This window comes from Dermochelys coriacea, chromosome 8 (assembly GCF_009764565.3).
Source record: "Dermochelys coriacea isolate rDerCor1 chromosome 8, rDerCor1.pri.v4, whole genome shotgun sequence".
In the NCBI taxonomy this organism is placed as follows: domain Eukaryota; kingdom Metazoa; phylum Chordata; order Testudines; family Dermochelyidae; genus Dermochelys; species Dermochelys coriacea.
The window spans coordinates 29,548,707-29,560,961 of record NC_050075.1 but is presented as its reverse complement, the minus strand read 5'-3'; the positions used below and the strand labels follow the sequence as shown (position 1 = coordinate 29,560,961).

At 41.4% G+C, this 12,255-nt stretch overlaps 1 protein-coding gene across 3 annotated transcripts in view; it reads right to left on the bottom strand.

Annotated features, from left to right (window-relative positions):
* Positions 1–634: 634 nt before the first annotated feature.
* Positions 635–12,255, bottom strand: part of RARS1 (arginyl-tRNA synthetase 1) — a 30,361-nt gene continuing 18,740 nt past the window's right edge. For all 3 annotated transcript variants that reach the window (XM_038412495.2, XM_038412494.2, XM_038412496.2), the window contains exons 6-15: positions 11,324–11,445; positions 10,920–11,040; positions 10,422–10,551; positions 9,367–9,471; positions 8,158–8,336; positions 7,334–7,443; positions 5,681–5,786; positions 3,010–3,182; positions 1,588–1,835; positions 635–849 (exon numbers count right to left, since the gene is read on the bottom strand). In XM_038412495.2, the coding sequence (XP_038268423.1) occupies positions 740–849; positions 1,588–1,835; positions 3,010–3,182; positions 5,681–5,786; positions 7,334–7,443; positions 8,158–8,336; positions 9,367–9,471; positions 10,422–10,551; positions 10,920–11,040; positions 11,324–11,445 (1,404 nt within the window). In that variant the 3' untranslated portion in view covers positions 635–739. The remainder of the gene's footprint in view (positions 850–1,587; positions 1,836–3,009; positions 3,183–5,680; positions 5,787–7,333; positions 7,444–8,157; positions 8,337–9,366; positions 9,472–10,421; positions 10,552–10,919; positions 11,041–11,323; positions 11,446–12,255) is intronic.

Below are 12,255 nucleotides of genomic sequence, written 5' to 3'. Positions count from 1 at the left end.
ATTTGGTCAGTCCTTTTGCTGTGAGAATAATATAAATAAAAACTAAGTATTTCCTCGCATACTGTTTAAATATGAATATATAGTAAAGGAAACAATGACTTTGCACTACTATGACTCTTTGGCTCCTGCACCCCTGGCGATCTGAGTATCACTGATCTAACTGGTGTGTCTACAACTGCATCTTTCCAAAGAATTAAGCTATTGAAAAACACTTACATGAGGCTATGCAATGTAATGTGCATAGGGCAGCCTCAGGTACCATAGATTTATATATTTTGGAAGTTTGGAATGTTAATATGCATATGAATTTAACCACTTTCCTCAGATTTGTATTTACTCAGTTTTCTTCCTTTTCTGTAAGTACTTTTGGTTGAAATACTCAGATTGTAATAGCCTGGACAAAGCACCTCTAATAAAGGTGCAGCCCTCAAACACTTATCAGCTCTGTTCTCTCTCTTTGTCTCTCTTCCAGGTTACACTAGTGATGCGTTCTTGACCTTGTTTTTTAGGTACCTATTCATCGTGCGATATATAAATTCAGGCACCTGTGTGTAAGTTGCATATCCTTTAAAACATCACACCGACAATATGCCACTCACATACAGGGCAGAATACACAAAGTTCAATCCACACGATGTTAGCAATTTTTTATTCTTAAAGTAGGTTTTGAATAAGACTCCACTATGACAGCTAAGAAAACTAGTTTAGTAAAATACAAGAGGCCCAACTGCAGAAGTAGTTACATCTTCTGGACTGGTTTGATGCCCAGGATGTCAAACCCTTTGGCCATAACGGCAGCTGTTGCTTCACACAGCAACATTCTCCACATGTTCACCTTTGCTATTGTTCCTGAAGAAGAAAGAAAAATAGTGCAAGCTTGAATTAGATGGTCAGGAGGCATCACAGATTACACATTACAGTCACTGCATTTGTGTTATTTCCATGATGTAGCTTCCATTACACTAAAAGGGATTGGTAAAAATGCACTATTTAATACACTCAAGTGGTACAGCAAGTAGCATTTTTCACAAGAGATGATCACTAATGCCCACTTTCTTCTCTGCTTGAGAGAGTTTTGTTACATGTGCTAGCACTTGGAAAACTCATCTTATTCTGAAAACTTGTAGGTTGCTTTTATATATATGGTGAATCTTTTTTTTTTTAAGTATAAATGGGAACTGTTGGGTTTTCTGTAAAGCAGAGAAAGAGCAGTCAATGTGGCCACAGACAGCCCTCCTTCAAACACAGCAGTAGCTCTATTTTTTGAATAGACCAAGACATGCACTTGTTCATAAAAATCAGTAACACCGGTCACAAAAAACTAGATATTATTTACTATTAGCAATAGCTCTGCAGAAAGAACAACAAAAAGCTGCCTTGACATGCTTGCGCATTTGTTATCTTGCAACCAAGAATGACTGGAGTAACAGCATTCTTAACACAAAGTTAAGACTCCCCACTCCTGGATATTATGACCTTTCAGCCTGGAATGCTGATACAAACCTGATCAATTGTATCATTAGAATTCTCCAATTACAACCTCACAGAGATGTGTTCACTGCAAGCAAGTTTAAGGGATGCACTCACCAGTTTGCCTGTCTTTTTCCACACAGTAACAGCTATCATAGAACTCTGTGAAGGTGGTGGCCAGCTCATAGAGGTAGTCACAGAGTGTGTGTAATAAGAGATCATCCAAAATCTTCTGCAGAATCTCAGGGAATCTCAGAATGCATTTGCCCAGTTTCCACTCCTTTTCGTGGTCCAGTAATATATTTGTTTCTCTAGCTGCCTTCTGCAGCATCTCTTCATCAATGTTGGCCAGACGTGCTATAGATCTGACAAAAAAAACAAACAAACAAAAAAACAGCCCAGCATTGGTCATGCTTATGTATGGAATTTTGCAACAGGATTGAAGGGTCAAAAGCAAAGGGGTTCTGATTCGAATGATCTAGCTACGGAGTGGTAACTTGAATGGATATTAGAAAACGGCCTGAATTGCAAGAAAAATATTCAGTTTCAGTACATCGCAAGAACATAGGCAATCAATGCAGGAGGCATGCACTGGGTGGAGGAATTAGTACATGGAAGCAGCAAGGGACTGCACACGCATTCAAGAGGAAGATTGGATGAGAAGCTAAAAGGTGACCAGGTACTGATATGGGAAGAAGCCTGGGGGCTCAAGTGTACATGGGGGCCGTGGAAAAAAAGTGGGAAAGCAGTAACAGATGGGAGAGGGAAACAGGGACAGGTACCCAAAAGAGGTGGTGGTGCACAGTTCCCTTGTGAGAGTGGGCTATGTAATTATTAATAAGCCTATACAAATATTCATTTGGGAGAGAGCACTACCCTGTAATGTCACTCAGAGATGCCTGCCTGGAAAACTTCTCCACACAGATCTGCCCTTTCTGAGGTAGGGAGTTGACTATGTTCACTAAGTAGGCTCCATCTAGACATGAAGGCAGAAAACAAGACAATGACCACACTGCTAGAAAAATTAGATATGCTCTCCCTCCAGCTGGAAGGACAGCCTGCAGTGGCTGGCCAAGAAGGAGTTCCACTTCCACGCCCTCTCAGAACACATAGGGCCTAGATCACAGCACACCCCACCTTCTAATACTGATAACAGATTTACCAAGGCTGATGATGTGTCAGCCCAGCACAAAGTTCACGCTAAGCTGTTATGAAGCATGGTAGATATTTTACACTAAACAAGGCAGAGCTTTTCAGAGGGGTCCAGCTAGACTCCTCCTTTGGCATTTAAGGATATCATCAGGGCAAGCAGCTCGGGAAACAAAATGAAACAGGCTTAAGGCCCCAAACACAAATAATTTTTTTTTTTTTTTTTGAGTAAGCGGCAGGAGAGCAAAGGAGACCACAGCTGAGATTTCCCTAGGAATTCTGTTATTTTTAGTTAATAAAAGATGGAATAGACATATTACACTTTTTGCAATCTAAAGGGCAACTCATTTTAAGCTTGGTTTTAAAGCAACCAAAATACCCTTGAGCTACCTGATTCGAGTGAAGGCATAGAGCAAGTAAGCAGCTGTATTTCCTCGGTCATCCAACATTTTATCAAAAGAAAAGATGTAATCATTCATTCTGTTATGGGAAAGGTCAGCGTATTTAATGCAGCCAAAAGCAACTGATGTCTGAGCAGCCTTCAGTTCTTCTTCAGTTAGGACCTATAGAAGACCAAAAAGAAAAAAAAAAAACAAGTTGTAACCATTCTGTCTCCCACATAGCATGCTTTGCTTCACCACAAATCCAGAGAAATGGAAAGGCCTCAGCAGGAAATATTCTAGAGGCACCAGCCAAGTAACATGCTGGGGGAAAACATGGTCAACTCATGGACTTTGACTCTGCTTTTTCCAGAGGGAAATTAACTAGTTAGAACCCATTTCAAAGCACTGATGATTGTTCAGCCAAATTTGCTTATCCCTTAAGTGAATTTTCTATTTCATCAAGGCTTACTATAAAGTGGATACCCCGATTATCTGGAAACAGCAGGATCAGCACAACACTTCCTGCTGCCAAAGTAGTCCCATGCAGGTGTTGTTCCTGTGACTCTTAAAACTGAGGCCCTGTCTTCTGTGCATGGAGAGCAAGATTAGTGCCTGGGCCCAGGGCCTTTAACCAAAATGTCAGCTGGTTGTGGCCCCCCACTAATTAGTGGTGAAGTTGCATAGTGGGTAAAGTGCTTTTGTAGGTAGAAAATGTCATGTAATTGTAAATTAGTATTTTGCCCCACTGTCTGATTGACCTCAGAGAGGTATAGGAACAGTTTAGCATGCTCTCCTATATTCTAAAGGGCATCCTTCCTTCCCCACCACCATAACAGTATGGTCTGAAAGTTTCAACTTGTGTTCCAGAAAATGAGGATCTCTTCAAAATTAGTTCACCTCACATAGTGGAATACAGTATGTACCAAGGCGACACAGTTGAAAGCTACGCAAGAGCAAACTGCCGTGTTATGCATTTTTGAAGCTATTTTGAGGCTGTTGTAACACAGCATCACTCCTACTGAAATCAGAGGGTGACTTGTCCACAATTCAGGCACTGATATAGAATTCCATACCTTTGCGATTCTGGAGCCTCATGCGTGCTTTAATTCCAACAATTTAGCAAATAACTAGCTACAGCCCATAGGAGTTTAATCCCGCAGAGATTCCAGTAGATATGCCACAGAGCCAACTCAGAGAGAGGAAAGGTCTGAGCCATGTTGGAGCTCACATCAAGGCGAGTGAATCAAATTGACTGTCTCAACATACATCTTTGCCTAGGGAGGCAGCAAAGGCTGCACTGATTGGAAAACCGCATTGAGTGGTTTGTGTTCTACCACCACCACCTGCTGGATCTTTAAGGAATCGGCTGTGTCCCCTATTGCATACAGTGGAGATTTAATGCTGTTTTACAATGCAGGAACTTCTCTCACCAGACAAGGAACATGACCTGCCCCAACTTTTTTTTTTTTTTTTTAATTGTTTCCACTAGGTGGCCACTGCTGACACTGGTATGGCTGCGGCAAGAGGCAGCTCTGCGAGTGCTAAGATGGGGTTCCTGGTGGACTGAATGTTCATTTTTAGTGTATTGACCTTTGTTCCTGCTCTTCTATGGCCTGTGACATCCCTCACCTAACTAACCTCTCCTACCTATTCTAGCTGCCAAGAGAATGTCTGTCCCAAAAACAGGATCAAGTCCTGGAGTTGCTTACCATCCTCAACTCCCTGTTTGCTGGCTGTCCCTTTCCTACCCATCTCACACCCTGCCCCCTTCTAAACCTTGGCTCATATCTCATCCTTTTCCCTATTAAAAATCCCTGCTCTCCCAAAAGGCTCCTGGCACCAGGCTGGGACAGTCTCCTACAACTCAGATTCCGAGCTGTTCCTGAAGAGCAGCTTGCTCAGCATTCTGCACCATTTTCAGGCAGAGCAAGGAGAGGTGCGGGGATGGCTACAGTAAATGCTTCCAGCACTGAAAGCTTTAGCATTCTAATTTATTCTCCTGGATCCAACTGTGCAATAAATATTCCAGGGCTTGTCACCAAAGGGAAAAAGCCGACAGTAGCTAGTGAGGAATACCTAGTGCACACATGTGGACCCTCTTACTATGCACTAAGGGAGACTTCTTGCACAATAGCTTAAGGCATTTGAGAAGTGCATTAAGCTAAACTGTCCAAGGGCATTCAGCATGTCCCCACGGACAGTAAGTGCAGAGCAGCTAGCGTGCTTTCAGTTCACACCCTAGCTTCCTGCCCACTAACTTCCCCATGCAGACAAGCCCCCAGACACGGTATGTTTCAAAACTACAATGTCCAGCCAGTGTTGAGGCTTTGCCTGCAGTCCAATCCTGCTGGCTCAAATGAGCTGTGATTAACCCAGAACTGCACTACATCCATTAGGAATTAGCATCAGTGTCTAGTCCACAGTGCAGCGAAATTTAAGAGCTTCAGAGGTGGGGAGCCTCTCTTACTGGTGTCAGGAACAATTCCAGGCCATAAAACAGAGCTGCTTGCTAATCACAACATGCACTGAAAATAAGCCCAGTGAGCAATATAATATGATGGAGGGGAAAGTCTTGCTCTGTATATATTCCCCTTGGATTCATTATACAGAAGCATCCAGTACATGATGAAACCACCACATACTTGTTTCCAAGAAGAAAAGTAAGCCATTACAATTACCTTATCACGCTCTTTGTCCTTCAGTTTGTCCATTGATCGTTTCAGCCCCTCTTCCAGTAGCTCAATGAGCCGCACTGTATCCCCTGAACGAGTTTTGAACTTTTTCCTGAAAGCACATAGACATGGCTCGATAGAAACCCCACGGCTCACAATCAGCACTATATACAAGCCTCTGCAGAACTAAATCTTACAATTACTTGGGTGGCCCACATTTCTCAAAAGTTTAATAGATTCAGCTGCACATTCCAATGGCCTCCGCCCCCAAGTTAAATGTATAAAACAGGCATCAAACTGGTGCGCCTATAAGGCAGATCAGAACTGTAATTGGAGAATAAGAAAGTTTACAATTGGCTGGCCAGGGTGTCAGTTATATGTGTAGGACAGTTTTCCTGTACCATCAGAGCAACAATTGTCAGGAAAATAGCTTTGTTTTAATAGTGAAATGCAATAGCAAGGACGCAGCATGTGAACTCTCAGCTACATGTAGACTTGCAGTATCACCTAAGAGGAGCAAGAGGAGCTTGAGATGGAGTACTAAGTAACTGGCCAAGAATAGGGGCATTGGGATCCTTTTCAATCTCCATGCAGCCCAAGGGAGATGGAGGTGGTGAAGGAGAAACGAAAACCACCCCTTCACCAGAAAGAGGAAGACAGAGGACATAGCTTAGAGTGGAGTCACACCGACCCACAGTACAACATGTGAGCATGCTGTGCGATATGTTCCTTGTGACACAGAGTCACAATACTGCAGTGTGAAGGTGCGAAAAACAGACGTGGAATTTCAAGCCATACTAGAATTAGTTTGTGACTCTTGTGGGCCACATATACTTCTATTTATAGCAAAAGGATAAAATAGGATTGTAAAAAAAAAAAAAAAAAAAAATGGTGAATTAGCTATATATCCCCTTCACAGAGAGAATCCTACAGGACAATTCTGGGGTTATAGTGTTCCCAATTACCAAAACAGAAACACAAGCTATAAACACATTTGCTATGGAGTAGACAGAATAATTTTGTCAAACAAAATGCAATCTAAGTCCACAATCTAGCCAGAATAATATATAAAATATTTTTCTTATGGAAAATAAATTCAGATTTCTTATTTTGCAGTTACTTTACCAATGAATAATGAAACACTGGTTTGCAATGTTAATTTAGACATACATGAACTTCATTTACAAGAAATCTGTTTTTTAAGATAGAATTTTCTCAAATAAAAACAGGGCAGAGCTAGTTTGTTTGGGATGAAAAAAGAGGTGGCTTTAAAAAAAACCCACCAAAAAATCTGATTTGTTTAGATTCCAGAAAAATAGTGCACTTTTTTACAATAGTAACAGAATATATAGAAAGAAAGTCACAGCAGACATGCAAAAAACTCATTAATAAGTGAACTTTGTTTTTTCATTATTTTAGATGTCAACATGTAAAGCAAAATTTTCAAAGTCCAAGTACTTGTATGATATTTGCATTTTAGGTCCTCATACAAGAATGTGTCTCAAACAACGTGACAAGGTTTACTGGAATCTGACTGTGAAAACTGCAATATGATCTGACTTCTTCTCTTTTTCTGTTGTCTGATGCTGAGACAGCCTGGCAAGTGTAATCACAGTATCCATTAAATGTACCATGAAATGGTCTATTCATTTAACTTACTTATCTTCTCCCAGTACCACTCCAAATGCAGCATGGACTACTCTGGTCACGGCAGGGTCATACCAGCCAATCATCTGACCTGCTGCATATACTGTCTGCAAGTGCACTGACTGCAAAGAAATAGAAAAATAAAAAGCAGTTGTCAACTGCATTTTCCAATTGTCTTTTTCCTATTAAAATTCTGGTATAAATACTGGAAAATGCTTTTGTACTAAGAGTGTTATTACAAGGAAAAATAAAGCTTCCCTGACTGATCACGTTTAGACTCATTGCACAGGACACTTGTAATGACGAACCACTACTGTCATCAGTTTCTACAGACTATTCTGATTTTCAGAAAGTATCAATGCCTGATACTTTTAAAGATCCCTCCCCAATTCTCGGTACAAAAGTGTGTGACAAGTACATCACCACTGCCTGCATTTTACAGTTCCCATTTAAGTGAATATAAATGCTTGTGAAAGGTACTCAACGGACAGCTCTGGAGACTCCACAGATAAGGCAATGCATGAACAGTGACAGTGCAGGTTTTTATCACTCTCTCCAGCCATTCAGATTCAGCACTGACCTGGATGTGCGGATAGTTTAGTTTCCCGGAGTGTTAAATCCTTGGGCTCTGCTGAGATGGCCGCGAGTCTAAACTGTGATGGCGAATTCTGTGATTGGCCCACAGCCCATCAGGAACTGGACTGTAATTACCAAATAATTTCACATAAGGGCCAATAAATAGCCATCAGGTGGTAACACCTTCTATCCCCTGTCCTCTAGGCTAGAGCGATATCTAGTGACTGACTGAAGAACAAAGCAGAGGTCGGGGTACTCACCTGCCCACTATCCACCACGTAAACAATGATATCAGCCTTTTCCTCAAGTAGCCTTTGCTTAAGAGCAGTTAAGTCAGATGTATCATATGTGAAACCTCCATCTGACTTCATGATTGTTAAAGGAACAGAGCATCCTGGGACAAACACAATCTTCCGCCCGTCATCCATCTGTACAAATCCTAGGGAAAGAGGTCATTTGAGGGTAAGCATTCAGGAGAGATTTGCAGAAATATGCAAGTTGTTAGATGCTACATGTAGAAAGTGATAATGCTCTAAAGCTTGTGAAAACCAGTTGCTCCTATCTATTCACATTCTACCCATTTTGTGCAGGTCACATTAAATGCTTGATTTATTAAAAAACAAAACCACCACCAATCATCATTTGCAAACAGAGCCTAGATTTATACAAATCTAGTTTTGCTGGTGAAATAACAGGCTATCATTAAGAGAGTTCTAGCTTGATTTTAAAACAACTGTAAGTTAGTATCCTGATGTACTAGTGCAGAGGTGGGAAAACTATGGCCCGGGAGACCATCCTGCCTGGCAGTTGAGCTCCCGGCTGGGGAGGCTCGCCCCTGGCCCCTCCTCTACTGTCTCCCCTCCCCTGCAGCCTCAGCTCACCGCGCCACGCTCTGGGCGGCAGGGCTGCAAGCTCCTGCTGGGCAGGTCGGCTGCAAGAGCCGCTGGCCTGCCTCAGTACTCTAAATTACGCGGCTGCCAATCCTGGTGCTCTGAGCAGCAGGAGGGTAAGGGGGCAGGGAGCGGGGGGGTTTGGATCAGGGACAGGGAGTCCCAGGGGGCAGTCAGGGGACAGAGGACGGTTGGATAGGACGTCGGAGGCCTGTCAGAGGGCAGGGGTGTGGGTAGGGGTTGGGGCAGTCAGGGGACAGAAAACAGGGGAGGTTGGATGGGGGTTGGGTCCTGGGGGGTGGTTAGAGGCGGGGGGGTCCTGGGAGCCCCAAATTCCCAGACCTTTCTGAACGACAAAAATAAGGAATAATAGCCTGTGTCCCTCAGCAAGGGAACATTTTCTAGTCAAAAATATAATGGAGGGGAAGGACAAGTGTCTAATCTGGGGAACATTAATCTTGAAAGGGTCTCTAAACAAACTAGTAGAAATTAACTCTCTCTCTCAAACTGAAAAAACATTAAAAAAAATGAAGCAACTAGACAATTGTTGATTTTTTGACTAGTTAAGGAAGATGTTACCTCTGTCTTCAAATTCTTGCACAATATCTTTCATCATATCTTGGTAGTACGATTCCCCTCTCTCTATTAGTTTAATGTCCAAGCAATCATAGATTCTTTGGAACTCTGAGTAGGGAAAACAGAGAGAACTATAAAAAAACCAATACGTACAAGATTTTGACTGATTGTATTAAGACTCGAAGCAAATAGGCCCCCTAAAATATGACTGAAATGAGAGGAAAGATGGTCCTGAGGCTAAGCCATAGGCCTGGCAACCAAGATATCTGGGTTCAATTCCAGCTCTCTTGCAATCTGTGACCATGGGCATGTCACTTGTTTTCTGCGCCTCATGTCCCATCTGTAAAATAGAGTTACTGTACTTCCTTACCTCGGGGGTGGGGTGGTCAGGCTGAATTTATCAGTCACTGGGAGGTACTCAGATACTAAGGCAATGGGGCAAAACCTTCAATTACTGAGCCATACTGGACAGAATGCCACATTACAGAGGTAAGTAACATTTAATAAATAAAACAGGCCACAGCAATACTATACTATACAACATAAACACTTCAACAAGCTGTCAGAAAGAGATGAAGGGTTTTTCCTCTGTCTGCTTCTGAAACACAGGTTGTTAAACAGAGGTGCAGGAAAGAATAAGGGTCAGACATTTTGTTTGGAAATGATCGATTGTTACTAATATTAGACATTTGTTAGCACCAATGTAGAGTGACATCTAAGTATTATGCTGATTGGTGCTTAATGTCATTGTTGCTAAGTCTTCAAAACCACTCTTCCAGATAGTATTAAGGGCAACATCCATAATGCGTTTGGGGCAAATCTGAGGATCCTGGGGCTTTCAAGTGCGGTTGTATTCATTTTAAGTGAATTCTGCATCCTGCTCTGATGTTCTGATATGGATGGTGGAGTTCTATGGAGCAAACCTTCCTCAGCCATATTGCTCCTTTTTATCCCAACGAATTTTATCGATTTCCAAAGAACAACTTGTGTCTCAGATCAACATAAAATGATCCACTTAAAACAAACACTGGTTTAAAGAAATAGACACTAACTGTTACCTTTCCGAGATACATCGCAGATCAGTTTCCATGCTTTAATGAAGTCTGGATTTTTGCTCTGTAGTAGGACCACACACTGGTAGGCTCGCTTCTTAAATTCTTCCTCTGTGTCAAATCTCCGCTTGGATTCCTAGGTTAAAAACAATACGTAAGAAAAAGTCTTTTCTCTCCTATGCAAAACAGTATTTCTGACATTCTGCTTTAAAGTAATTTTGTATTTGGTGGAAGGGAAGCAGTGTGGCTTAATGGATAAAAAATTACTTTTTTTACTTTTAAATTACTTAGGGTAAAAAATTACTTTTACTAAATCAGTATACAATTCCTGAGACCGGATACTTGTATTTCATAAACTAAAATAAGCAATTCTTTACTTCTTTAACAAACCCAGTTAAAATTCATTTTGTTTCAACAATGTTATACTGATCATTCACAACAGTTCTGAATTATTGCTTCATTTAAAAGTAAGACGAGAACTAGCGGACATATTAGCTAAAATACCTTGTAAAAAGCTTGGAGATCCCCAATGGGTGGTGAAACAGTCAGGAAATCCGGAAATTTATCTTGAAGGTGAGCAATGAGCATTCCAAACTGGGTGCCCCAATCTCCTAAATGGTTTAATCTGGCCAACAATTAGAAAGTGCAAAACAAAATTATGCATCGTATGAGAAATCAGAACTAAAACAGGCTGAACATTGTTGGCGGGGGAAGGGTGATTAGAGCTTTTCAGTCACATGGCTTGCTGGGGGGGGATAATACCGAACTGTGCTGCTACACTCAGGGTATTAGTTCTGATGTATTTTTAAGTTATACTAAGGGTGGCTAGAACAGACAGACAAGCATCACTGATGCACTTGTATAAATCGAGATAAACAAACTTGTCCGCCAAGTCCAGCAGTGCTCACCTCAGAACATCATAGCCCACAAACTCAAACAGACGGCACATGCTGTCTCCAATAACAGTCGAGCGCAGGTGACCAACATGCATCTCTTTGGCAATGTTAGGGGAAGAGAAGTCAACCACCACCTTTGACAAGGCAACAAATGAAGAGGGAGAAACATTATTAAATGATGCACTGTACAATGTCCTGCTCACAGGACAAGATTTGCAAATTGTGGATACATGCCTCATGGATACGTGCAGTCACCATGACTGCATACACAAGTGATGTATTTGCATGTGGCAAATGGTCAATTACAACTGGATATTTGGGCAAGCTCAAATTTTCTGTGTGTGTATAACTGTAGTCATTTTATAGTTTGGTGCTGGTTTGAAAATCAGGCTCTAAATGTCTAGAACTCTTCTGGCTGCAACATATATTTGGCTGTGAAAATTATCTGCATCCCTACTTACACTCTACAAACAAATCTTTAATAATTAAAAATAAATGTTTCTCTTTTACACAGCATAGGATAGGTTTTAAAAAGTAGAATAGCCACCCAATGAGCGGGCACATCAAACTCTAAATGTGGCTTTTAGCTCCAAACTCCAGCAAACAATTCAGAGCAAAACCACCTTTTTAGGCCGAATCCTGAAAATCAGATCCATTGGCACAGACCCCTGTACCCACAAGAAACTTATACAAAGCTATGTAAAGGACGATCATTTAACAAACAAGAAGGATGTACAGAGATTTTAGGCATACAAAAACCTATGTTAAAAGAAAATTATTAAAGTTGCAAAGTCAAGCACTCAGAAATCAGGAAATGCAAGATTTGAGGTCAGACTCTGTATGCATTTACATATAATACAAATTTCAATTACATAATGACTAGGGCTGTCAAGCGAGTAAAAAAATTAATTGCAATTAATCACGCTGTTAATAATACAATACCA